This window comes from Chrysemys picta, chromosome 15 (genome assembly GCF_011386835.1).
Source record: "Chrysemys picta bellii isolate R12L10 chromosome 15, ASM1138683v2, whole genome shotgun sequence".
Taxonomy (NCBI): domain Eukaryota; kingdom Metazoa; phylum Chordata; order Testudines; family Emydidae; genus Chrysemys; species Chrysemys picta.
The window spans coordinates 14,434,761-14,460,433 of NC_088805.1; the positions used below are offsets into that span (position 1 = coordinate 14,434,761).

The 25,673-nt window shown below is 52.2% G+C and overlaps 1 protein-coding gene, 1 long non-coding RNA gene and 1 gene segment (V, D, J or C); all 3 read left to right on the forward strand.

Annotated features, from left to right (window-relative positions):
• Window positions 1-9,838: 9,838 nt before the first annotated feature.
• LOC101943556 (pre-B lymphocyte protein 3-like) lies at window positions 9,839-10,485 on the forward strand. The gene is made up of 2 exons (XM_005314146.5): window positions 9,839-9,887; window positions 10,157-10,485. Exons 1-2 carry the CDS (start codon window positions 9,839-9,841, stop codon window positions 10,483-10,485), a joined length of 378 nt encoding a protein of 125 aa, XP_005314203.3.
• Window positions 10,486-19,110: 8,625 nt separating this feature from the next.
• LOC101939919 (immunoglobulin lambda variable 5-52-like) lies at window positions 19,111-19,858 on the forward strand. The segment is given in 2 exon segments: window positions 19,111-19,159; window positions 19,509-19,858. Coding segments are annotated over 2 exon segments (399 nt in total).
• Window positions 19,859-22,905: 3,047 nt separating this feature from the next.
• LOC135975811 (uncharacterized) lies at window positions 22,906-25,260 on the forward strand. Its single transcript, XR_010592860.1, has 2 exons — window positions 22,906-23,040; window positions 23,145-25,260. It is a non-coding gene; the product is annotated as an uncharacterized LOC135975811 (long non-coding RNA).
• Window positions 25,261-25,673: the final 413 nt, after the last annotated feature.

The window sequence follows — 25,673 nt, forward strand, 5'->3', positions numbered from 1 at the left end:
CTCGGGTAGGGTAGAAAGTTGCCCCTGATTCTCTGCTCTGAGATGCTGGCAGCGGCTCAGCCCCTCTCACAGGTTTCACACAGGCAGAGCCACATTTCAGTTCTTTCCTATCTCGTTCCAGGTTCCAGCTCGCAGCCTGTGCTGACTCAGACGCTCTCGGTGTCCGTGTCCCCCGGAGAGAATGTGAGACTGGCCTGCACCATGTCCTCAGGGTACAGCATTGCCAGCTACAGGGTGCGATGGCTCCAGCAGAAGCCGGGCAGTGCCCCGCGGTCAGTGTACCACTATAAAACTAGCAGTGACCAGGGCAGGGGCACAGGGATCCCAGAGCGATTCACCGTCTCCCCTGACACCTCCAACAACCTCTGGAATTTAGTCATCTCTGGGGTCCAAGCAGAGGATGAGGCTGATTATTACTGTGCCGTATGGGATGACAGTAGTAAAACTTATCACAGTGATACAGTGAGATAGAGAACTGAGACCAAAACTCTCCATCACAGCTTGTCTGCCTGTGCCCACGTGAGGGTCAGACCATGAACTCCCTAGAGACACCGTCAGACAATAGAGGGAGAGACTCGCTGACAAACAGAGAGAGACGCCTTTGATCATTCCTTGAGGAGTCACTGTCCCCTGCACCCAGGCACTGTCTGCCTGCCCTGCCCTGGGGCCTGCTTCACATTGATCTCCACATTGCCCCTTCTCTTGCAAACCCTGTTGAGTGAGGGGCTGGTAGATGGTGACCCAGGTTGGTTCGAAGTGCTGGGGCTATGTGAGTTGTAACTCATATACGCTTTCTGTAAAGAGCGGGGAGTGCAGTGGGGGAAGGGAATCTTTCACATGTTGCTACTATTTAGTGCACCCGTGGGTGCTATGAAATGACAGCTAAATCATCGCAAATCACCGCAAGGACCCACAACCCATGGAGAAGAGAATTTAAAAATGCCCCTACACCTCAGCGATCTCCTCTCATAGCCTCCCAGAAACCTGGTGCCCTGTCTATACAGCTCTCCCCGCACTCCCCATGTTCCATGTTACAGAACTCGTTATAACTATAATCCAAGCCTCGGCAAGTAAACAAAGGACATTTTAATACTATTATTAATGAATGTCTTGTTATTTTAAATAAGAGCATAAGGTCATTGAGCCCAGGATCCTGTCTTCTGACAGTGGCCAGTGCCAGATGTTTAACGGCAAATGAACAGAACAGGACAAATATGGAGTGATCTCTCCTCTGTCATCCAGAATCAGGTTCTGGCAGTCAGAGGTTTAGGGTCACCCAGATCATGGGGTGGCATCCCTGTCTGTCTTAGCTAATAGGCATTGATGGGCCTAGCCTCCATGAACTGATCTAATTTCTTGTTTGAACCCAATTATCCTTTTGGCCTTCACAACATCCCCTGGCAACCAGTTCCACAGGTTGACTGTGCGTTGTGTGAAGAAATATTTCCTTGTGTTTGTTTTAAACCTGCTGTCTATTAATTTCATTGGGTGACCCCTGGTTCTTGTGTTATGTGAAGGGGTAAATAACATTTCCTTATTCACTTTCTCCACATCATTCCTGATTTTATTGATCTCTATCAGATCTCCCCTTAGTCGTCTCTCTTTGAAGCTGAACAGTCCCAGTCTCCGTGCGGAAGCTGTTCCATACCCCTCAGCATTTTTTGTTGCCCTTCTCTGCATCTTGTCCAATTCTAATGTGGGGTTTTTCTAGCTGGAGTGAAGTAGTTATACTGACGTAAATTGGTACTTTAGACCAAGCCTAAATCCAGCACGATCCATCTCATCCAGCAAACCTGCCAGCAGCGAAGGGCCCAATATCCCTAAAGTACCGACAGCAGGAGACTGTGAGACAATAATTGCAGCCAAGGGCTCTTTTAAAATTCTGGAACTAGCTAAAGATCCAAGGCAGCGGGACCAGGGGAGCGGAGTCTTGGCCATGTCTGTGTTTGGGGTGGGCGGGGGCAGCCTCAATCCAGATCCAGCCATGAGGAATTCTGTGTAAATCCACTATATTAATAGTCTGATTGGGAAGCACAAACCCTTTGGAGCTACGGAGACCTTCATTTCCTTATGACAGTTTTAACCCCCGCCTTCAAAGCCTGAGGAGGGTTCAATGTGAGCACTTTGGTGGACAGCTCCACTCTCCTCTCCTCCCTGGAATGTGAGCCCCAAAACCTTTTCCTCCCGAACGCGGATGGGATGACACTGGAGCAGAAAGAGGAATCCAGGACAGTGATTTGTATCCTGGCCTCCCTAAAGGTGGCTGTAGAGCACAATACCCCAAGAGAGCTTACTGCTGGGGAGAGTGGGCTGAGCAGAGGGGGATTTGGCTGAGTCAACAAACTTGTAGGGAGAGGAAAGAACTGGGGCTAGAAGGGACAGAGGCTCGAGTGTAGCGGGGAGTCTGAGAGAGCTCGGGGATGTTGTCCTTTATGTTTCCTTCATACTGCACCTTACACTGGGATCAGCCAGTTTCCCATTTGTGTTCACTAAGCACCTTCCTTCTCCTTCATACAGCTGCTAACGACCCACAGGTTCAGTGAAACATTCCAGCTGTAACACCCACCCAGCACTGTGTGTTTCTCCTGTTTCACCTTTGCTCTCTTGCACTGCCTCGTGCCTCCAGGCTGTCGCCTGTCTGGGGCAGGGCTGTGTTCTTTGTTTGCTAGATATCACTAGTGTGTGACGTCAGGTACACCAGCAGCACTGTGTGAACAAAACTAATAATACTTTAGTATGTGTATAATTATATTTCCTGCCTGCCCTTTCTTTGCCCATCCCCTACGATTTTCTGCTGAAACAAAACATGAAAAGGGCCACTTTTCCCTGTGAGGCCTTTGTTTGTGCACATGCAATGTATCACGCACCATCATTTGGACTCATATTTTTGAACACTGTCACTTACACACACAAGTGATCGGATTTTCTCACGTATGTCCAAATATTATGGAAACTGGGTCTGCAGAGATCATGCACAAAGCTAGTGGGCACACACAGAAAGTGGACTGAGCCCATTTTAATCTGGCCATTAAGAAAACAAAATCAGAAGTTCTGTGAAGCACGTTATCTAATTTGTATCCAATACTAAGCACAAGGCAGCAGGAACTAAGTCACTTACATCTCAACAGCTGGACTCTCCCTGGGGAACCTCTGTGGTCTGAGGAAGGTAAACTTGTGCAGGCCGATCAATGCACAAATTGACCAGGTGCACAAACAGGAAAGTGCAGTGAAGAAGGGAAAGAAAATACTGTTTCCGATCACTAGATGGGGCGATTGTATTAGTCTGGTGGCCAAGACCTCAAAAACTAGTTGAGGGAGAAGTGATGAAATTCTCTGTCAGAGCTGCAGGCTGGGCTAGGGCTCAACATGGGTTTTCTCGGGTCAGTTGGGGTCTTTAGTACACACCTGGGTTGGGCTTTGGAAGACAAACCCATAGTTCAGCTTTTCCCGTTTCTCCCATGCAAATCCTCTTACTGCTGGGGAAATAAGGGCCAGCAGAGTGATTAATTGGCAGAAAAAGTCAAATGTGCTAAATAATTATGACAAGATCCCAGTGAGCAGCTGGCCAGGTTGGAGAGCACCACAGCTCATTTGCATTCTAGCTTTCCCAGGCCTGCCCCCCAGGGCTCATTTGCATGTGGCCTACCTCTTATGGCTCTAAAAGCTGCTACAGGATTTCACAAAGGCAGGAACCAGTTGAAAGCCAAGGACAGGGTTGGCTCCTTCTCTCCCTCTGTCCATCTCCTCCCTGCACCATGGCCCGGTGCGCTCTGCCTCTCTGTCTCCTGGGGCTGTTCCTGGCAGGTAATTCCCCACCAGGATGACTTTTGGGGGGCAGGTAAATGAGCTAATGAGGAGTTTAGCACAAGCCGTGCAGCACTAACAGATCTGAGTTTTGTCTCTGGCAGGTTCTTGTGCCCAGCACGTGGTGACGCAGCCGCCCTCAATGTCAGCGTCTCCAGGGCAGACAGTGAAACTCTCGTGCAGCGTCAGTGGAGGATACAACATCAGCAGCTATGGAATAGGCTGGTACCAACAGACCCCCGGGAATCCTCCCAGATACCTGCTCTATTATTTCAGTGATTCTAGCACAGACAGGGGCTCTGGGGTCCCAGACTGGTTCTCTGTCTCTGCCTCCGGCAGTGTTGGCTACTTAACCATCTCTGGGCTCCAAGCCGAGGATGACGCTGATTATTACTGTCTGACTTGGGACGACAGCGCTAAGATGCTCACAGTGGTGTAATGAGAGAGGGAACCGAGACAAAAACCTTTCACATTTCACTGACCAACACCGAGTGAGATTCTGAGGAAGAGCTTTGAGGCTAGTGGGGCACAGATGTAGCCAGAGAGAGGCTCCCTTGGACGTGTTGTACCCGGCCTTTGCTGAAGGGATATCTTTTCCCTCACAGTACATCCCCCTCCTCCTAGACAGATCTCCTGGCACTGCATGGGGGAAGGTGAGGGGTGGGCGGGAGCTGCCCGCAGATTGGGAGCGCTGGGATCCTCTGCGCAATGGGGCTGTTCCAGCGTCCATGGCAGGCTGAGGACTGTCATGTTCTCTACACCCTCCCCATCTCCTGCTACACGGGCCACATGTTCCCATCTGCTCCTCCACCCCCTGCACTTCTAGAAGTGACCCAGGCGTGTCTGAAGCTGATACCTGCCACAGGAGAGCTGTGAAATCATGTGTGTGGGTGGAGGTCTGGTGCCAGTGAGCCCATCAGTGACAGGAAGGGTTTGGTAGCCAGGATCTGAATAGCCAAATCTCACACAAAGTGAACCCAGTCACTTGGATTCCGTACTATCCTGAGGGCCCAGAGGGGCCTGATCCAAGATGGCCGCTACTCTGTGTTCCTGTCTTCATCAGAGACTAAATCCAGCGTCATCCAATGAATGTGTCAGCAGGGAATGGCCCAATATCCCTAGAGTACCGACAGCAGGAGACGCTGAGAGAATAACTCCAGCCAAGGGCTCTGTATAACAGTTGGAAATAGCAAAAATCCAAGGCAGTGGAGGACGGGGAGAGGAGTCTTGGCCACGTGTGTGTGATGTGGGGTGGGTGCGACCTCAGTCCAGATCCATCCGTGTGGAATTCTGTGTAAATCCATTATCTGAATGGTATCACGGGGCTGCTCACACCCTCCTGTAGCGACGGTTTGCACGTGAGTACTTGGCTGGGCAGCTCCGCTTTCCCCTCATCCCTGCAATGTGAACCCCAAAGCCTTTTGCTCCCTAAAACTAATAGGGTGACACGGGGCAGGAAGAGGAGGCAGGACAGGTAGATGAACTGGAACTCAGTGATTTGTATCCTGGCCTCCCTAGAGGTGGCTGCAGAGCACAATGCACCGTCTCCCTGCTCCCCTAGCCCAGCCATGGCAGAGCAGACACCAGTCCAGCAGAGATACATCGCTGTGTGCAGGATTTACACACTGTCAAATCAGGGTCACAGAGCAAGTGCAGCGTGGGGCCATGGGCCCAGTAGCTCTGAGTCCGCACATGGGGCAGTTGGTATCTCCCCAAATGGAGGTAGAGTCCAAAGCCATCAGGGCGGCAGTCCAGGCAGATGAGAAGGATAAATCCTCAGCAGGGTGCTCCCCTGCCCCTGTTCCCCTTGAAATCACCATCCCCTGTTTCCCTAACACACTCTGCACATATATTGCAGTCTGAGCACGTCCCCCCAGCACTGAGTGCCCCCAGCTGGCCTGGCCACGGAGTCTGAAGCACGTTCGGCGTGCGGGGGAGGGGACACACACTGCATCTCAGCCCTGTGAATTGCTCACCCCAGGCAAGGGGGTGAATAGAGTTTTGCAGGCTGTATTGTGGGTGTTAAACTGTAAAAGGGAAATCCCCGTCCTGGAGCAGGGTCTGAGCTGCTTTGATCTAGATCCCACATGCTCTGTCTGTGGGGATGAACCTGCATTTGCTGAGCTGACAGAAGTCAGCTGATGGGGGCGGGTTTGGTGGGAGTTGAGAGGGTGGTTGGTGAGCAGGGGCAGTGAGGCAGGGGGTCTGGGAACCTTGGCAGGAGCACGTCACTGCTGTAATACAAATAATAACGATAATCATTAAAGAATTGCCAGTTTTGTTGGCGTCATTTCAGCTGTGTAATTAAGCAGCATTAGGCTCTGACTGTTTAAAGTTGAATCAGGTGTGAAGGCCAATATCCTGCATTTCCACTCTGCCATGAGTCTGGGATTGGCCAAAGGAAAAGCACATCCAGTGACTTTGCCTTTCACAGTCTTTGTTGTCAGGGTCCCTGGTGAAAGGTGGAGCAGGCAGGATACTGCGATGGCACCTCTCACCCCGAGAGATCCCAAAGTGCCTCGCAAAGGATATGTCCTGTAGACAACCTGCATGAAATGCAGTCAGCTGTGGGGGACGGGGGTGAATATGGAAAGTCACACAGCCCCATTAGTTGGGGGACGGAAGAGAGGAATTTTCACTGAGGACACTGGGGCAAACTTCTGCTGTGATGAAATGTCTGTGGGATCTGTAATGGTCCTGCAGAGCCGACAGGAGTTCTGTTTTTAAGGTCTAACCTCTGTGACGGGCTCGGTCACAGAGATCCCGCTTGGGACTGTCACCTGACGTGCTGAGACTACCTCTCTGCCAGTTCGGGTGCAGCCAGGACCAGGGGAAGGAGGGTCATTAACACTGGCTGGCCCTCAGGGTGTTAAAGGAGTCATCCAGGCGGCTTAGCCCAGTTTGTGTTTGTCTGTGTGGCCGCCTGACCTTAAACCTGCAAAATCCCTTCCAGGCCATTGGCGTGAGAGAAGCCAGAGGAGGCGGAATGGTCACATGCTGCACAAGGGCCGAGTGTGTCCCTACGGGGATTGCTCATTTCCTGTGACCAGGAGAGCAGGGTCATTATAAACTGGACACTCACATAGCAAGGCTTGTACACAGGCAGTGCTATAGCACCCAGTCCCCACTAGAGGGCAGTACATTCCAACACCTGAGTTCATGCTGCTTGCTCCTGTCTCCGCAGGTCGCTGCTGCATTCAGAGATGGGAGAGGATGATGATGAATTGCATTAGTGCCCAGAGGCCCCAGTCAGGACCAGAGCGCCCTTGTGCAGAGGAAACCCTTGAAAGCAAAGAAGGGTTTGCTTTCTCAGCGTCTCCCAGGGGGCAGAGCCAGCTCTGCCTCCCATCTGTATGGAGTTTTAGTAAAGTTATGTCACTTGGGTCTACACCAGATTACGGGGCTGGTGCAGTAGGTTGGAGAACCCTTTGGTTCGATGACTATTGCAAGCCCAGTTGACAGCATTGCTTGCCCACTAGCAGCCTCAATAACACTGTCTTTGCTTCCTGCAGACGTACAGACCCAGCCTGTCCTGACCCAGGAGCCCTCTGTGTCTATCGCATCCGGGGAATCAGTCACTCTGAAATGTGTCATGAGTGCGGCCAAGTTTAAGGATTATTGTGTAGACTGGTACCAGCAAAAATCTGGCAGTGCCCCCAGTATCATTCTGGAGTACTGTGCAAAAAGTGGTTTAAAGAGAGGAGAGGGGGTTCCGGAGAGATTCTCGGGCTCCAAAGATCACAGCCTCGACAAAGGGTATTTAAACATTTCACGGGTGCAGCCCGAGGATGAGGCTGATTATTATTGTTCAATTTGGGACAAAACCCACAAGGTGCACAGTGCTATAGTCACATAGAGAACCAGCGTGGAACCCCTTAGTAGCTTCACAGCACACAGTGTGTAGGACAGTGCTCAGCCCCTCAGCCATGACCAGCAATGGCATCTCTCCTCGTCTCATCTCATTTCACCTTCCTGTACATTTTACTCTCTCTTTTCTTTCTCTGAATCACTGTTGCAGGCTTGGAAATCCCTCCATTCCCTTCCCCAATGACACCCTCCGCAGGTGTCCCAGCACTGCGATCTCCAGAGCCGCCACTGACCCACTGCCGTTCGTTTGACGTCAAAGGTGGGATTCGATTCAATCATATCAGGAAATGGAGCTGAGCTTCCCTTCCAGCCAGGACCCATTTCTCCTCTTCACTGACCCCTGGCATTATTGCTCATTTCCACGTGCCCCTCACATGGGCAGGTCCTGTGCACACGTCCTCCTCACAACTGCACCAACGCCCCCCGATCCTGACCTATGGCATCTGCTGCTATTTCAGCCTTGGGGTCTCCTGAGGAGATGCTGACTGTGCCAAACGGTGCAGCATAAGTGACCTAGACCAGCATCTCCTTGGCAGTAGTGACGAGTGACCCCCAAAATGCTGGATGATTCAATTTTAAGTGTGGTGCTTATCCGAACCTCCAGACCTGTGAAAATCCCTCATCCCTCTGCTCTTCCCCACGAATGTCCATCAGAACCTTCTCCCATACTCCAGGGGCTACTCATCCCCAGTTAAGCTTGTTTGGTCTGGCTAAGCCAGGCCCTCTATCAAACCTTCTTCCCCTCTACATCCAGAGCCCTGGCTGGCCGGCCTGCTGTCTGCTGATGCCTCCGTTTAAAAGATTTGCAAGCCCAGGAATTTCTTTCCAGTTCCTTACCCTGCAAGTGTAGAGAGTGCGTCACTGATACTTGAGATGTGGCCTTTAAATCATTACAGGAAGCTACAGGCCAATCCTCTGAATTACCATAGGTAGCATTCCCGTATTGATTTACCTGTCCAATAACATCTGAGGGCCTGGAGCTAATTTGCCTAATGATCTCCCATGTCACTCTAAAGCCTGTTGGAGCCATGGGGCTTTGGCCTTTGACTGCTGCAGAATGTCCCTGTGGTGTCTCTCTCTGGGCCTCTCCTGGTGGTGCCAGTACCATGTAGGATGCAGGATTTCCCCTCTGGGGCCTGATGTGGCTGGGGATGTGTCTTATCATGTGTGATGTTGGCAGTCCCTTTTCTCCTCCGCTTCCAGATCCCGCAGACACTCTCCATGTCACTGTCTCCTGGGCCTGGGCGTGTCCCTAGGTGTATTTATGTGCTGCTATTATTACAGCAGCAGCCATAGCAGAGAGACCAGGTTCCTAGACCGATCCTCTGGTTCCACACACACTTGCAGCAGGGCTGCTGCAGCGCTGGCGTCCAGGCAGAAGGCCGGGCAGGTTGTTCCTGTGTTCCACGGCCGAGCAGCAGTAGCTCTTGTCACGGTGATTTAGTCTCAGGAACAGCCCCGGGTCCATCTGTGGTCTGTGTCTGTGATTAGACAGCAGCCTGGGGAAAGGCTCCTGCACTTTGACACCTAGCGCAGGGACCGGCTCTGGATGGATCTCCAGTCTCTGAAGGAAAGCGGCTTGCTCTGCCCAGAAAGGAGCCTGGTCTTAGATTCTCCTCCCGTAGCACTTTCCATCTGAGCATTTCTCAAATATGGATGAGTTCAGCCTCCCAGCTCTTGTGGGGGAGGTGGGTTGTATTATCCCTGCTTTATAAGTGGGGAAACGGAGACCCAGAGAGAGGACGTGAGCTACCTAGGGGCACATGGGAGGTCTGTGGGCAGAGCTGGAATAGAACCCGGCTCCATGTCTCATGCGCACGGCACCTGCAGGGGGGAGGGGGACAGACAAGAGGAGGAGGTTGGATTCAGCAGCAAATGCCATAGCCCAAAACACAGCCGGGTTGTCAGCCCTGAATCCGTTCTTCCCTGCGGTGACTGAAGCTTCATCCTCAAGTGTCGGCCTTGTGGCTGAATAGTGCAGAGAGCAGCCGATAGTCACCTGATCAGCTGCTGGAGTCCCTGAGCCCCAGGGCTCATTTGCATAGACCACCTGGCTTGCCTGGCGCCCCAGGGCTCTAAAGCTGCTGCAGGTTTGCACAGAGCCAGGGGCCCGGCTGCACAGCGGCTGCCGATTCCTTTCCCTCTGGCTCCCTCCAAGGCCTTCGCCATGGTGCTGCGCCTCCTGGCTCTCCTCCTCCCAGGGGTTTTGGTGCCAGGTAGGTTCCCGTGGGAGGCGGAGGCGATCAGGGAGTTCTGCAGAGGGAGGGACCCAAGGGCGAGGCTCCTGTGCTGAGCTATCGCTGCGCTGCAGACAGGGCCGGGCGGGGCAGGCAGGTGTGGTCAGGTGGGCTGCCGGAGGTGTGGCACGCGAGAGGTTAACCTATAGCTGGTGCGGAGGCGACGCCGGAGGGGATAATGTCACAGTTCAGCCACTGGGGGTGGGATTGGCACATTCCGTCCGTAACTGCGCCCTTGTTTCGTTCAGCTTCCAGGGCGCAGCCGGTGCTGACTCAGCCGGCCTCCATTTTAGTGTTGCCGGGACAAACGGTGAAACTCTCTTGTGCCCTGAATCCTGGGTACAACATCCGGGAGTTCGGGGTCTCCTGGTACCAGCAGAGACCTGGCAGCCCTCCGAGGTACCTGCTCTATTATAACTCGGAGGTGGACAAGGACAAGCCCTCTGGGATTCCGGACCGCTTCTCTGCGTCCAAAGACCCTGCCAGCAACGCCTGCGTTCTGACCATCGCCGCGGTCCAGGCCGAGGACCATGCTGACTATTACTGCGCGGTCGCGTATCCCATCTACTATCTCTAGAAATGTGGAACCAAAACCTGTGCTGGCCCCCGGGGGACTCTGAAGAGCCCCTGCTTGCAGAGCCTCGTGCCGAAGGAACCGCAGCCCTATAAGGAACGGAAAAAAGAAACGGCTCATGTTCTCCACCCTTGAATTAGCCTAGAGGTGAGGCCCCCCCCGGTCAGTTATGCTCAGAGAGCTGTGACGGATGGTGGCTTCCTGTTTGACGCATGTCACCTGGTGGAGTGCAGAATGCTATGAGACACGCAGGGCCAGATCCTGCCAGGTGCTGGCACCTGCAGCTCCCACTGCACAGAGACTCTACCTAACGGAGCTGGTCTTTCACGCCCGCAGGCCCCTGTCCATCTGCTCAGATCCCCGTCAGCTGCATGTGGGGCACCCAGTACAGCTTGACAGAAAAGCCAGATTTCTAAAGCACTAGTTCTGATGTTCAGGAGTATGTTATCTGCCTTTCCCACATACAGTGGGCCGGGTTCTCACTTACTCTGCTTCTGGGGCTTGGGACAGGAACAAAGGATGCTGATGGCCGTGGAGAGAGACAGTCCCTTTAAGCGACCTGTGCACTTCCTGTATCCGGGGCCCATTCAGGGCCCTGCCTAGTGCCTGATGTAAGTTAAAGCAGTCTTGGGGCTTCTCTGATTTATACTCAGCATAAGTGTTTGCCAGCTACTGATGCCTTCTTTCTCAGTTCTGAGGTTCTGAGGAAGTGTTTTTGTTTAAATGGGAAGACAAATAAATTCCTGGTCTCTCATCCCGGCTCTCTTCAAGGCCATTGGCCCATGGGGCTGAGAGAGAGAACTTGGTGGGGGCTTTTCCGTAAGATGATGGCAGCACATCACTGCCCACGGCCGCACTCACCATGAAACCGTGGCCATCAGCTAGCAGAATGCACATGTTCCAGGGGGTTGAACCACCAGTCCTTAGCTCAGACTCACAGGACCCAGAGGGAAGAACGAAGAGCTCCGTGAGTTGAGTTCAGCTAGGGTTACCATATTTCAGCAAGCAAAAAAGAGGACGGGAGGAGCCCCGCCCTAGCCCCTCCCACTTCCCGCCCCCCCAGAACCTCCAACCCTCCCCCCGTTCCTTGTCCCCTGACTGCCCCCTCCTGGGACCCCTGCCCCTAACTGCCCCCCAGGACTCCACTCCCTATCTAAGCCTCCCTGCCTCTTGTCCCCTGACTGCCCTAACCCTTATCCACACCCCCACCCCCAGACAGACCCCTGGGACTCCCACGCCCCATCCAACCACTCCCCACCCCCTGACAGCCCCCCCCAGAACTCCCAACCCATCTAAACCCCTCTGCTCCCTGTCCCCTGACTGCTCCGATCCCTCTCCGCACTCCTGCCCCCTGACAGCCCCCCCCAGAACTCCCAACCCATCTAAACCCCTCTGCTCCCTGTCCCCTGACTGCTCCGATCCCTCTCCGCACTCCTGCCCCCTGACAGCCCCCCCCAGAACTCCCAACCCCCCACCCCCCCGCTCCTTGTCCCCTAACTGCCCCCTCCTAAGACCCCCGCAACTGCCCCCCAGGACCCTACCCCCTACCTGTACCCTGACTGCCCAAAACTTTCTCCACTCCCCCCAAAAAGCCCCCCCCCGTTTCTTGACTGCCCCCTCCAGAACCTCCCTGCCCCTTCTCCTGCCCCCTGGCCCCCTTACCCTGCTGCTCAGAACAGGGTGTTGGGCTCTGTGCGAGCCGAGCCGGACACGTGGCTGCGCTCCCCAGCACAACAAAACCCGGTCCCTGGCCCTGCACAGTGCTGCTGGACTGGGCTGCAGGGGAGAGCTGCCTCTGGCTCAGAATGCAGGGCGGATCCGGCTCCTCTACAGCTGCTCTGGAGTCCAGCCTGGGACTTTCCTGCAGCCCTCCCAGCTGCTCGCTCTGCTCTGCCGGGGGAGGGGGGAAATCCCGGACATTTTGAGTGCTTTACAAATTCCCCCCCGACGCTATTTTTAGAACAAAAAGGAGGACATGTCCGGGTAAATCCGGATGAATGGTAACCCTAGTTCAGCCATCGCCAAGACAGCAGCTGAGATATTCAGACAGATTGTTAGAGTGGCTGGGCAGGGGGAGCGAGTGCCCTGCACACTCTGGTGCTGGGTAAATAATAAACATGAATGATAACTTTCCATCACAGCTGGCCTGGCCTTGGGGCCCTCAGCGGACCTGCCTGCCAATCTTTGGGAACAGCCGCTCTCTCTGGTGTGTACCAGGGAATGGGTGATTAGCTAACTCTGAGCACCACCACAATTGCTGAGCACGGGGCATTCCATTCAATGTATTCCCAAGTCCAAACCAGAGAAAAACAGCCCCCCAAGAGGCTCCTTTTATTGGACCAACGACACCCAGAATGAACGGCAATGGGGCTGCTCAGGAGAGGAAAGTTTTGCCTGTGTTTAAGTGAGTGCAGGTTTGGAGCCAAAATGAGCCTGTTTTGACAATCCCGGGGCCCGATTTTCAGGTCTCTGCTTGTGCTTTTGGGGCCTTACTTTGCTGTAATACATTCTTCGCTCAAGCGTTGTACACTGGAGGGGTTTGGTGTATGGGACACCCACGGAGGGTGACTCAGCTGTCACTGTTATCTAGTAACTGCGTCCTGCCCTTAGGGCATGTCCAGCAACGTTCTGATGATGTGACGCGCCTCCCTTGCGTGTCACTTGCTATGCAGAACACCCAGCGTGATGGGGGCTGGATCCTGGTTGAGGCTTTTGTGAGATTCTGCAATACAAACAATAAATGCTAATAATTAGCTGCATGTCTTGTATCCTGTGCAGCGTGGAGCTCATTGGGACACTTGGAACAGTCTCTCTTTAACCTCTCCCAATTGTTATTTTTTCTAAACTGCAGTTGGATGCGTCGCTGCCATTGGTTCAGACACAACACAGAGTTAGAGCTCTTTTACTGACGCTGCTGGTCTGAATCTCAGACTGCCTGGTTCCTGTGACGCTCCCCAGGGGCACCCGGGGTTGTGAGGCACCTCACCACGACCTGCCCTTAGCGTGAAGCCGGCGTGGCTGTGCCGGCCGTAGCTCAGCTGCCTGAAACCAACAGCCTCTGGCAACACAGCCCTGCCTCCCAGGCCCCCGCAGGCCTTGCTGGCTCTGGGCAGGCAGTGCTCGGCACACACCGACTCCCAGATCCGTGGAGCGCTCCCGGTAGTGTCCAGCCCCTGTCACTGGACACTCCCAGACCTTACCAGGCTTGCTGTCCCCAAGGGGCAGTGGACACACTGGCTTCTTTGAGTCAGCAGAGGATCAGCTCCATTATCACCTCACAGCACTGAGATAGCTGCGTAGTGACAACTATTGCACGTCTCTATCAAAGGCTCAGAGTTTTGGGTTAGTGGGTAAGGATACTAATGGAAACAGAAATGGTTACAGACAAAACAAAAGGTGTAAAACGGTTTCTAGAGTCTAAATGTAACTCTAACAGGCTAAACCCTTGTCTGAAGTAGTGTCTCAATGGAACATAAGAGCCCAGTATGATGCTGTGGCCAAAAAAGCTAATGCAATCCTGGGATGCAAAACCAGGGAAATCTTGCATTGGAGTAGAGCGGTTATTTCACCTCTGTATCTGGCACTGCTGGAATCCTGTGTCCAGCTCTGGTGCCCACAATTCATGAAGGCCGTTGATAAATTGGAGAGGGGTCAGCAATGAGAATGATTAATGGATTCGAACACCTGCCTCATAGCGATAGACTCAAGCAGTTCAATCGATTTAGCTTACCAAAACGAGACAGTTAAGGGGTGACTTGATTACAGTCTATAAGTACGTACATGGGGAACAAATATATAATAATGGGCTCTTCAGTCTAGCAAAAGTACAAGATCCACTGGCTAGAAGCTGAAGCTAGACAAATTCAGATTGGAAAAAAGGTGTACATTTTTAAGGTGAGTGTTACCGAGCTTCCTGGTGGAGTCTCCATCAGGGATGTTTTACTAAAAGCTCTGCTCTAGGAATTATTGTGGGGAACTTCTATGGCCTGAGTTCTACAGGAGACCAGACTAATGGTCACAATGGTCCCTTCTGGCCTTAGAATCTATGCACCTTCTCTACAAACGCGCCTTCTGTTGTCTACCCCTGTCATTGTCATTCACTCTCACTTAGATTCAGAAGGGCCAGAAGGGACCATCATATCATCTAGCCTGACTTCCTGTACATCACAGGCCACTAATCCCTACCCAGCACCTGCACACGGAACACAACAACCAAAACACGGAACCCAACAACCTCGGGAGGCTAGACTGGCCTGTGCCGCAGGCAGAGAACAGGAGGGACGGAGGTGCACCAGTAGCAGGGCAATGGTTAAGTGAGATGTACCCAGATACTTATCCTGCCGAGTGCCCCACACCCACACACTCAGGGGGAGGCTTCATCCGTTCCCAAGGACACATCCAGAGCAAAAAGTCATCGGGATCGTTGCAGAATTGTTCAGTAAGGGGGTGGAACTCCTTACTCTGGCCACTTCTGGAGCCAGGAAACTGTGGCTGGAGCGTTGGTCTAACCAGGGGCGGCAGGGCTGAGAACTGAGGGCTTCTGGATCATGAAAAGAGCACGATGTCTGACCTCCACCCCTGAGTCTCATTTGCATACTGGGCTGCACCAGCTTGACCCTGGAGGGCTCATTTGCATACGTGGCTGCCCTACCCCTGCCCATAAGGGCTCTAAAGGCTGCCACAGGGTTTCACAAAGGCAGGGAACAGGCTGCAAACCAGCAGAAACCCAGCTCCTGTGACCTCTCCCCATCTCCCTGCACCATGGCCCAGCCCACGCTGCCTCTCTGTCTCCTGGGGCTTTTCCTGACAGGTAACGGCTACAGCAGATTGACGTCTGACCACGCCTGGAAACCGAGGTCAGCCGAAAACGTGGCAGTAATAGCGGTGCTCACCCCCCTGCTCTTTGCTTTCTGCAGGTTGCTACGCTCAGGTGACTCAGCCGCCCTCCGAGTTCGTGTCTCCTGGGGGGAATGTCCAGCTCTCCTGCACGCTAGAGGGCAGTTACACCGTCAGCGCCAACCGTGTCATTTGGATACAGCAGAGACCCGGCAGCGTCCCCAGATACCTGATGTATTTTTACACTGAATCTAACAAAGGCATGGGCTCGGGGGTCCCCAGCCGGTTCGCTGGCTCTCGCTCTGGCTCCGACAAGATTGGCTATTTAACCATCACTGGGGCCCAGGCAGAGGACGATGCCATCTATTACTGTGTTACGTGGACTGGGAGTGCTTGCACAGTGCTACCGTCCTATGGGGAAGTGAGACAAAAACCTTCTCACTCCACTGCAGCCCTGCGGCAAGGCTGCACCTGCTCTGAGCACCAGCCTGCTTTTTACACGGGGGGCGTTGGCTCCTGCTCCCCTCACAGCTCCTCATGCGGGAGACGCACCCTCAGCACTGAAATACCCTGTGAGTTCAGGCCTGGTCACTGCTCACGGGTCTCTTGGTTTCCGATACTCGTCTTGTCACTCAAGAGCTGAGGCAGCCGTACTCCGCGGCAGGGTCCCCAGGAAACACTGTCCGTTCTCCTGCACCACAAAGAGTGAAATCCACACCCCATGTAAAAGATGGGACCCGGAAGGGCTTATCCACCACGCCTTCCGGGCCTCTGCGATACGTGCGAGGGACCCCCACAGAGCACGAACACATCACTGCCCAGTAGATGGCAGCAGAGCACAGCTACTGCAGGTCTATGGCCCTGACAGGGCTGGGGTGGATTGGAAGGGAGGCTCAGGGAAGCCCCTGATAACATGCGGCCTAATGGTGCAGGGCACCTAGGCAACAAGGAGAGTGAGCCCCTGCCAGCCCCTTCCTGCTCCCTTCGTCCCACCACCCCTCCTGGCTCTGCATCAACCTTCCTCCAGACGGGTGCCCTGGTTCCAGCGTCATTGTATGCGGGGCACATTTAGCTCTCAAAGACACCCAGAATCCTTTGCACTGACCGCAGCATGGCCAATGCAGTTCTAAGGACTGAGAGGGGTAGCCGGGAACAGTATTTACCTGCTGCTCTTGCCTGAGCAGAAACAGCCTCTCCCCTTTGGTGGGAGATGGGGGTGGGCAGAGACTGCACAGGTGGGGAAGAGCAGAAAACACAACTGCTAAGGCTGGGATACACTGAAGAATACTGAGAATCCTGTAGCACTAATATAGCACTTATCATCCACACATCTGTGACATGCCCAGGGTACAGTCCAGACTACTGAGTAGCTGTGTTATCCCTGCCCTCAACCTGAGGTGCCCTGTACAATGCCTTGCTGCTGTAGCCTCCAGCCTGGATTGCTCACAAACAGCCTCCGGCATGTAGGTCACTCCCAGTTGTGTCTCTGTGTGTGCTGCAGCCAGCCAGCCACACCTTGGCTCTTACTAGCCTGAATTATACTGCAGGGTGACCCCAACACACTCCCACTCCCTGATTTCCCCCCAGGAATGTATGTCCTGCACTGCCCAGCCCTCTCCTGGACAATACAAGCTTATATAAAGTCCGTCATTTTATCTGATGATATGTATACATCTTATTACCTTCAATGGAGTTTCCCAAACACTTCAATTCAAACACACTAGAATAAATACAACAATAAATACAACAGAATAAATACAAACACACTAGAATAAATACAACAAATAGCCAATCCGAGTCGTTCCAAGTTTATTAACTACAAAGAGAGAGATTTGAAGGGAGTATAAGTAATGAGGCACAAAAATGAGAAATGGTTACAAGGAAAATAAAGATGAAAGACAGTTAGTGCCTAACTCAATAACTATGTTAAACAGAAAACAAAGTTTTCTCATCTCAGGCTCTCAACAGACTCTTAGTGGCCACACTTCTCAGGGCAGGACCCTGTCTCCAGTTGAATGGCTGCTCCCTGTGTTCCTTCTGGGGCACTGAATCAATGGGCAGAGAGAGAGAGAGAGAGGAGAAGGGGGAGCTTTTGGGTGTCTCCCCTTTCTTTGTATAGTCCTCTTCCCCCTTTGAGAAGCATCTCCAGCTGGGAGCATGGCAACAGGCAGACTGTGTGGACAGGAACTCCATGCTGTTTCTTTGCTAAGATGTAGATTTTTCACCCATGCCCCTTTTCCTACCAATGAAGAGCCACTGAGCAGGTAATGGCCCATTGGTCTTGTTTACCCCTGGCTAAGGTGTGAGCTTGCCCTTACATACAGTGGAATCTTCTAACTTTACATACAATGGTGACACACATATTTTACCAGGACAATAATGAGGTTATTATTATGAGGTTTTAAGAGATACCTCCCAAGAAATACTTTGTAGAAAGATTAATCCATGTGTGTGTGTGTGCACGACAATAGGTTTTGCAGGTCCAAATATTAACCCTTACCTTCATGCCTTGGTTTTGAGAACATGACCTATGAAGGAAGGCTGAAAGAATTGGGTTTGTTTAGTTTGGAAAAGAGAAGACTGAGAGGGGACATGATAGCAGTTTTCAGGTATCTAAAAGGGTGTCATAAGGAGGAGGGAGAGAACTTGTTCACCTTAGCCTCTAAGGATAGAACCAGAAACAATGGGTTTAAATTGCAGCAAGGGAGGTCTAGGTTGGACATTAGGAAAAAGTTCCTAACTGTCAGGGTGGTTAAACACTGGAACAAATTGCCTAGGGAGGTTGTGGAATCTCCGTCTCTGGAGATATTTAAGAGTAGGTTAGATAAATGTCTATCAGGGATGGTCTAGACAGTATTTGGTCCTGCCATGCGGGCAGGGGACTGGACTCGATGACCTCTCGAGGTCCCTTCCAGTCCTATAATCTATGAATCTATGAATCCATGCAGGCGTTAAGCTATTTAAAGAGTGTGTGCAAGTGTTAGAATTAGTAGCAGGGGTCCAGAAGTGCCCAAGTGTTTTTGCCGACACACCAGTCAGGTGTTTATAGAGAATTTGTCTCTCTACAATGAAGCTCTCATTGGATGAGAAACCATCTCTTCATGTTTGACCCCTTAGTTGCCCAGTCCCTGCTCCCTCTCCAGCCACACTGGGGTGTGTGTTTGGGTGGATGCTTGTAAAAGGCGCGTCTCTGATTCCTTTTGGTTTTCCCATGGTGCAATGGTGCCACGTGACAATTCTTACCCGTAAGCACGCGCGAGCTCTGGCCACTGGGAGACTCAGTCCGAGTCGTTCCAGTTCTCTTTACTCCTCCTCTCCTTTTGTTCCCGGTTTTCAATACGCTGTGATTCTAGACAAGGTGGTCGTGCTGCTGCAATACAGATGGCGCAACAGCTCTGCAGCATTTCAGTTACCATCTGTGCTGCCGTTAGTCCCTTCTCTGCATTTGAATTTTCAAATTGGACGTTTCTAACCTTTGCCTAACTGGGGCAGGTCCGACAGGGAGATGCTGTGACCCTGGGGAAGGACGGGGGATCAGGTCTTCACGCAGGGCCGTATGACTGATTTGCATTGCAAGATGTAATGGGAATAACCAGAGATCAGTGCATCCAATAGACTGACGGAGCCCCACCCTTGGGGTTCATTTGCATACGAGCCAGTCTCAGCCCTGCCCCTCATGGTTTTAAAGGTGCCTGGAGGGTTGCCCAGAGCCAGGGCTCAAGCTGCAAACAGGCATAAGCAGAGCTGCCAAATCGGGCTCCTTCCTGTCCACCTCCATCTCCTCCCTGCACCATGGCCCAGTCCACCCTGACTCTCTGTGTCCTGGGGCTTTTCCTGGCAGGTGAGTGGTCAGGGGTGTGTAATGCCCAACGCGCCCCCACCCGGCTGATAACACTCCGGGTGGGACTCTGCCTTTCAACGGGCCTCGAAGTCACGTAGGTGCTTTTGAAAATATCCTTTTGTGTTCAAGCCGAGGGTCCCCCAGCCCTTTACAAACGCCGGGACTATTATCCCCAGTGTACCAAGGGGAAATGGAGGCACAGAAGTGACTTCTCCAAGATCCCAAAGGAGCCTTTGGAAGGGCAGGGAGCAGGACCTAAAAGTCCTGACCACCCGACCCCTGTTTTAGCCACTGAGCTTTGCTAATTTCTGGTTTGGTCACAGCTCACTTGGGTCTTTGTTTCTGACAGTTGCCAGCGCGCAGCCAACCCTGACTCAGCCTGCCTCAGAGTCAGTGCCCCCAGGAGGCACCATCAAACTCTCCTGCACTATGAGTAGTGGAACGAGCATCAGTGGCTACTACATTCGCTGGTTTCAGCAAACAGCCGGGACCCCTCCGAGATATCTGCTGTCTTACAAAGACGAATCTAGCAAGCACCAGGGTTCTGGGGTCCCTGCTCGGTTCTCTGCTTCCAAAGACACCTCCAGCAACATTTGCTATTTAACCATCATGGGGATCCAAGCAGAGGATGATGCTGATTATTACTGTGCCACATGGGATGAGAGTAGTAAAACTTATCACAGTGATACAGTGAGATAGAGAACTGAGACCAAAACTCTGCATCACAGCCTGTCTGCCTGTGTCCATGTGAGGGTCAGACCATGAACTCCCTAGAGACACCGTCACAGACAATAGAGAGAGAGACTCGCTGACAAAGATAGAGAGATGCCTTTGATCATTCGTTGGGGATTCACTGTCCCCTGCACCCAGGCACTGTCTGCCTGCCTGCCCATGTTGATCTCCACATTGCCCCTTCTCTTGCAAACCCTGTTGAGTGAGGGGCTGGTAGATGGTGACCCAGGTTGGTTCGTACTGCTGGGGATATGTGAGTTGGAACTCAACTCTTTACAGAAAGCGTATCTGAGAGTGCAGTCAGTGAGTGGGGGAAGGGAATCTTTCGCATGTGGCTACAATCTAGTGCACCCGTGGGTGCTACGAAATGACAGCTAAATCATTGCAAATCACCGCAAGGACCCACAAGCCACAGAGAAGCCAATTTAAAAATGCCCCTACACCTCAGCGATCTCCTCTCATAGCCTCTCAGAAACCTGGTGCCCTGTCTATACAGCTCTCCCCGCATGCCCCATGTTCTGTGTTTCAGACCTTGTTATAACTATAATCCAAGCTTCGGCAAGTATGCAAAGGACATTTTAATACTATTTTTAATGAATGTTTTGTTATTTTTAATAAGAACATGAGATCATTGAGCCCAGGATCCTGTCTTCTGACAGTGGCCAGTGCCAGAAGCTTAACGGGAAATGAACAGAACAGGAGGAATATCGAGTGATCTCTCCCCTGCCGTCTAGATTCAGGTTCTGGCAGTCAGAGGTTTAGGGGCACCCGGAGCATGGGGTGGAATCCCTGTCTGTCTTAGCTAAGAGGCATTGATGGACCTTGCCTCCATGAACTGATCTAAATTCTTGTTTGAACCCAATTTATCCTTTTGGCTTTCACAACATCCCCTGGCAATGAGTTCCACAGGTTGATCTCTATCAGATCTCCCCTTAGTCGTCTCTTTTTGAAGCTGAACAGTCCCAGTCTTCTTGCAAAAGCTGTTCCATACCCCTCAGCATTTTTGTTGCCCTTCTCTGCACCTTGTCCAACTCTAATATAGGTTTTTTTTCTAGCTGGAGTGAAGTAGTTATACTGACATAAATTGGTACTTCAGACCAAGCCTAAAACCAGCACGATCCATCTCATCCAGCAAACCTGCCAGCCGTGAAGGGCCCAATATCCCTAAAGTACCGACAGCAGGAGACTGTAAGACAATAATTGCAGCCAAGGGCTCTTTTAAAATTCTGGAACTAGCTAAAGATCCAAGGCAGCGAGGACGAGGGGAGAGGAGTCTTGGCCATGTCTGTGTTTGGGGTGGGCGGGGGCAGCCTCAATCCAGATCCAGCCATGAGGAATTCTGTGTAAATCCACTATATTAATAGTCTGATTGGGAAGCACAAACCCTTTGGAGCTACGGAGACCTTGATTTCCTTATGACAGTTTTAACCCCCAGCTTCAAAGCCTGGGAGGGATCAATGTGAACACTTCGCTGGACAGCTCCACTCTCCTCTCCTCCCTGGAATGTGAGCCCCAAAGCCTTTTCCTCCCGAACGCGGATGGGATGACACTGGAGCAGAAAGAGGAATCCAGGACAGTGATTTGTATCCTGGCCTCCCTATAGGTGGCTGTAGAGCACAATACCCCAAGAGAGCTTACTGCTGGGGAGAGTGGGCTGAGCAGAGGGGGATTTAGCAGGGGCAAAAACATGTAGAGGGTTGAGAGAACTGGGGCTGGAGGGGACAGAGGCTCGAGTGGAGCGGGGAGGCTGAGAGAGCTCAGGGATGTTGTCCTTTATGTTTCCTTCATACTTCACCTTACATTGGGATCAGCCAGTTCCCCATTTGTGTTCGTCAAGTACCTTACTTCTCCTTCATACAGCTGCCGACAACCCACGGCTTCAGTGAAACATTCCAGCTGTAAAACCCACCCAGCACTGTGTGTTTGTCCTGTTTCACCTTTGCTCTCTTGCACTGCCTCGTGCCTCCCAGCTGTAGCCTGTCTGGGGCAGGGCTGTGTTCTTTGTTTGCTAGATATCACTATTGTCTGACGTCAGGTACACCAGCAGCACTGTGTGAACAAAACTAATAATACTTTAGTATGTGTATAATTATATTTCCTGCCTGCCCTTTCTTTGCCCATCCCCTATGTTTTTCTGCTGAAACAAAACATGAAAAGGGCCACTTTTCCCTGTATGGCCTTTGTTTGTGCACATGCAATGTATCACGCACCATCATTTGGACTCATATTTATGAACACTGTCACTTACACACACAAGTGATTGCATTTCCTCATGTATGTCCAAATATTAAAAAAACTGGGTTTGCAGAGATCATGCACAAAGCTAGTGAGAACACACAGAAACTGGACAGAGTCCATTTTAATCTGGCCATTGAGAAAACAAAATCAGAAGAAGTTCTGTGAAGCACATTACTTAATTTGCATCCAATACTAAGCACAAGGCAGCAGGAACTAAGTCACTTACATCTCAACAGCTGGACTCTCCCTGGGGAACCTCTGTGGTCTGAGGAAGGTAAACTTGTGCAGGCCGATCAATGCACAAATGGGCCAGGTGCACAAACAGGAAAGTGCAGTGAAGAAGGGAAAGAAAATACTGTTTCCGATCTCTAGATGGGGCGATTGTATTAGTCTGGTGGCCAAGACCGCAAAAACTAGTTGAGGGAGAAGTGATGAAATTCTCTGTCAGAGCTGCAGGCTGGACTAGGGCTCAACATGGGTTTTCTCGGGTTGGTTGGGTTCTTTAGTACACACCTGGGTTGGGCTTTGGAAGACAATTCCATAGTTCAGCTTTTCCCTTTTCTCCCATGCAAATCCTCTTACTGCTGGGGAAATAAGGGCCAGCAGAGTGATTAATCGGCAGAAAAAGTCAAATGTGCTAAATAATGATGACAAGATGTCTCTGAGCAGCAGGCCAGGTCAGAGAACACCACAGCTCATTTGCATTCTAGCTTTCCCCAGCCTGGCCCCCAGGGCTCATTTCCATGTGGCCTGCCCCTTACAGCTTAAAAGCTGCTACAGGATTTCACAAAGGCAGGAACCAGTTGAAACCCAAGGTCAGGGTTGGCTCCTTCTCTCCCTCTGTCCATCTCCTCCCTGCGCCATGGCCCTGTGCGCTCTGCCTCTCTGTCTCCTGGGGCTGTTCCTGGCAGGTAATTCCCCACCAGGATGACTTTTGGGGGGCAGGTAAATTAGGTAATTAGGGGTTTAGCACAAGTCGTGCAGCACTAACAGATCTGAGTTTTGTCTCTGGTAGGTTCTTGTGCCCAGCACGTGGTGACGCAGCCGCCCTCAATGTCAGGGTCTCCAGGGCAGACAGTGAAACTCTCGTCAGTGGAGGATACGACATCAGTAGCTATGGAGTGAGGTGGTACCAACAGACCCCCGGGAATCCTCCCAGATACCTGCTCTATTATTTCAGTGATTCTAGCACAGACAGGGGCTCTGGGATCCCAGACCGGTTCTCTGGCTCTGCCTCTGGCAGTGTTGGCTACTTAACCATCTCTGGGCTCCAAGCCGAGGATGACGCTGATTATTACTGTGCGACTTGGGACGACAGCGCTGAGATGCTCACAGTGGTGTAATCAGAGAGGGAACTGAGACAAAACCCTTTCAGATTTCACTGCCCAACACCGAGCGAGACTCTGGTGAAGAGTTTTGACGCTAGCAGGGCAGAGCTGAGGCCAGAGAGAGGTTCCAAGGCCGTGTTGTACCCGGTCTTTGTTTAAAGGATTTCTTTTCCCTCACACTACATCCTCCTCCTCCTAGACTAATCTCCTGGCACTGCATGGCGGGGGCGGGGTGGCTGTTCGCAGATTGGCAGCTCTGGGATCCTCTGCACAGGCTGAGGACTGTCATGTTCTCTACACCCTCCCCATCTCCTACTACACGAGCCACATGTTCCCATCTGCTCCTCCATCCCCTGCACTTCTAGAAGTGACCCAGGCGTGTCTGAAGCTGATACCTGCCACAGGAGAGCTGTGAAATCACGTGTGTGGGTGGAGGTCTGGTGCCAGTGAGCCCATCAGTGACAGGATGGGTTTGGGAGCCAGGATCTGAATAGCCCAATCTCACACAGAGTGAACCCAGTCACTTGGATTCCGTACTATCCTGAGGGCCCAGAGGGGCCTGATCCAAGATGGCCGCTACTCTGTGTTCCAGTCTCCACCAGAGACTAAATCCAGCGTCATCCATCTCATCCAATGAATGTGTCAGCAGGGAATGGCCCAATATCCCTAGAGTACTGAGAGCAGGAGACTCTGAGAGAATAACTCCAGCCAAGGGCTCTTTATACCAGTTGGAAATAGCAAAAATCCAAGGCAGTGGAGGACGGGGAGAGGAGTCTTGGCCATGTGTGTGTGATGGGGGGTGGGTGCAACGTCAGTCCAGATCCATCCGTGTGGAATTCGGTGTAAATCCATTATCTGAATGGTATCACGGGGCTCCTCACACCCTCCTGTAGCGACGGTTTGCACGTGAGTACTTGGCTGGGCAGCTCCGCTCTCCCCTCATCCCTGCAATGTGAGCCCCAAAGCCTTTTGCTCCCTAAAACGAATAGGGTGACACGGGGCAAGAAGAGGAGGCAGGACAGGTAGATGAACTGGAACTCAGTGATCTGTAGCCTGGCCTCCCTAGAGGTGGCTGCAGAGCACAATGCACCGTCTCCCTGCTCCCCTAGCCCAGCCATGGCAGAGCAGACACCAGTCCAGCAGTGATACATCGCTGTGTGCAGGATTTACACACTGTCAAATCAGGGTCACAGAGCAAGTGCAGCGTGGGGCCATGGGCCCAGTAGCTGTGAGGCAGCACATGGGGCAGTTGGTATCTCCCCAAATGGAGGTAGAGTCCAAAGCCATCAGGGCAGCAGTCCAGGCAGATGAGAAGGGTGCTCCCTTGCCCCTGTTCCCCTTGAAATCACCATCCCCTGATTCCCTAACACACTCTGCACATATATTGCAGTCTGAGCACGTCCCCCCAGCACTGAGTGCCCCCAGCTGGCCTGGCCACGGAGTCTGAAGCACGTTCTGGGTGCGGGGGAGGGGACACACTGCATCTCAGCCCTGTGAATTTCTCACCCCAGGCAAGGGGGTGAATAGAGTTTTGCAGGCTGTATTGTGGGTGTTAAATTGGAAAAGGAAAATCCCCGTCCTGGAGCAGGGTCTGAGCTGCTTTGATCTAGAGTCCACATGGCCTGTCTGTGGGGATGAACCTGCATTTGCTGAGCAGAGAGAAATCAGCTGATGGGGGCGGGTTTGGTGGGAGTTGAGAGGGTGGTTGGTGAGCAGGGGCAGTGAGGAACCTTGGCAGGAGCACGTCGCTGCTGTAATACAAATAATAATTACAAGAATAATTAAAGAATTGCCAATTTTGTATAACGTGGTGTCATTTCAGCTGTGTAATTAAGCAGCATTAGGCTCTGACTGTTCAAAGTTGAATCAGGTGTGAAGGCCAATATCCTGCATTTCCACTCTGCAGTGAGTCTGTGATTGGCCAAAAGGAAAAGCACATCCAGTAACTTTCCCTTTCACCGCCTTTGTTGTCAGGGTCCCTGGTGAAAGGTGGAGCAGGCAGGATACTCCGATGGGTGACTCTAGTCACATGAGCCACTACTTCTGCCAGCCAGGGGACACTATTGACCCTCCCAGCACGTGTTGTAATGAGGTGCGGCTCTGGGGATCGTTAGGAGCCTGGGATGAAGTTAGACAGTTTCTGTGGAGTGCTCCAAGCCTGGCATAAAACCCAAAAGACGAGTGAGAAGGGAAACCATATCAGAAAGCGCATTGGA

Bases quoted from the DNA above. Each gene is read 5' to 3' on its own strand.
- LOC101943556 (XM_005314146.5), top strand. From the start codon at position 9,839: ATGGTGCTGCGCCTCCTGGCTCTCCTCCTCCCAGGGGTTTTGGTGCCA. The intron at 9,888-10,156 runs GTAGGTTCCCGT...TGTTTCGTTCAG, and splicing joins CCCAGGGGTTTTGGTGCCAG to CTTCCAGGGCGCAGCCGGTG.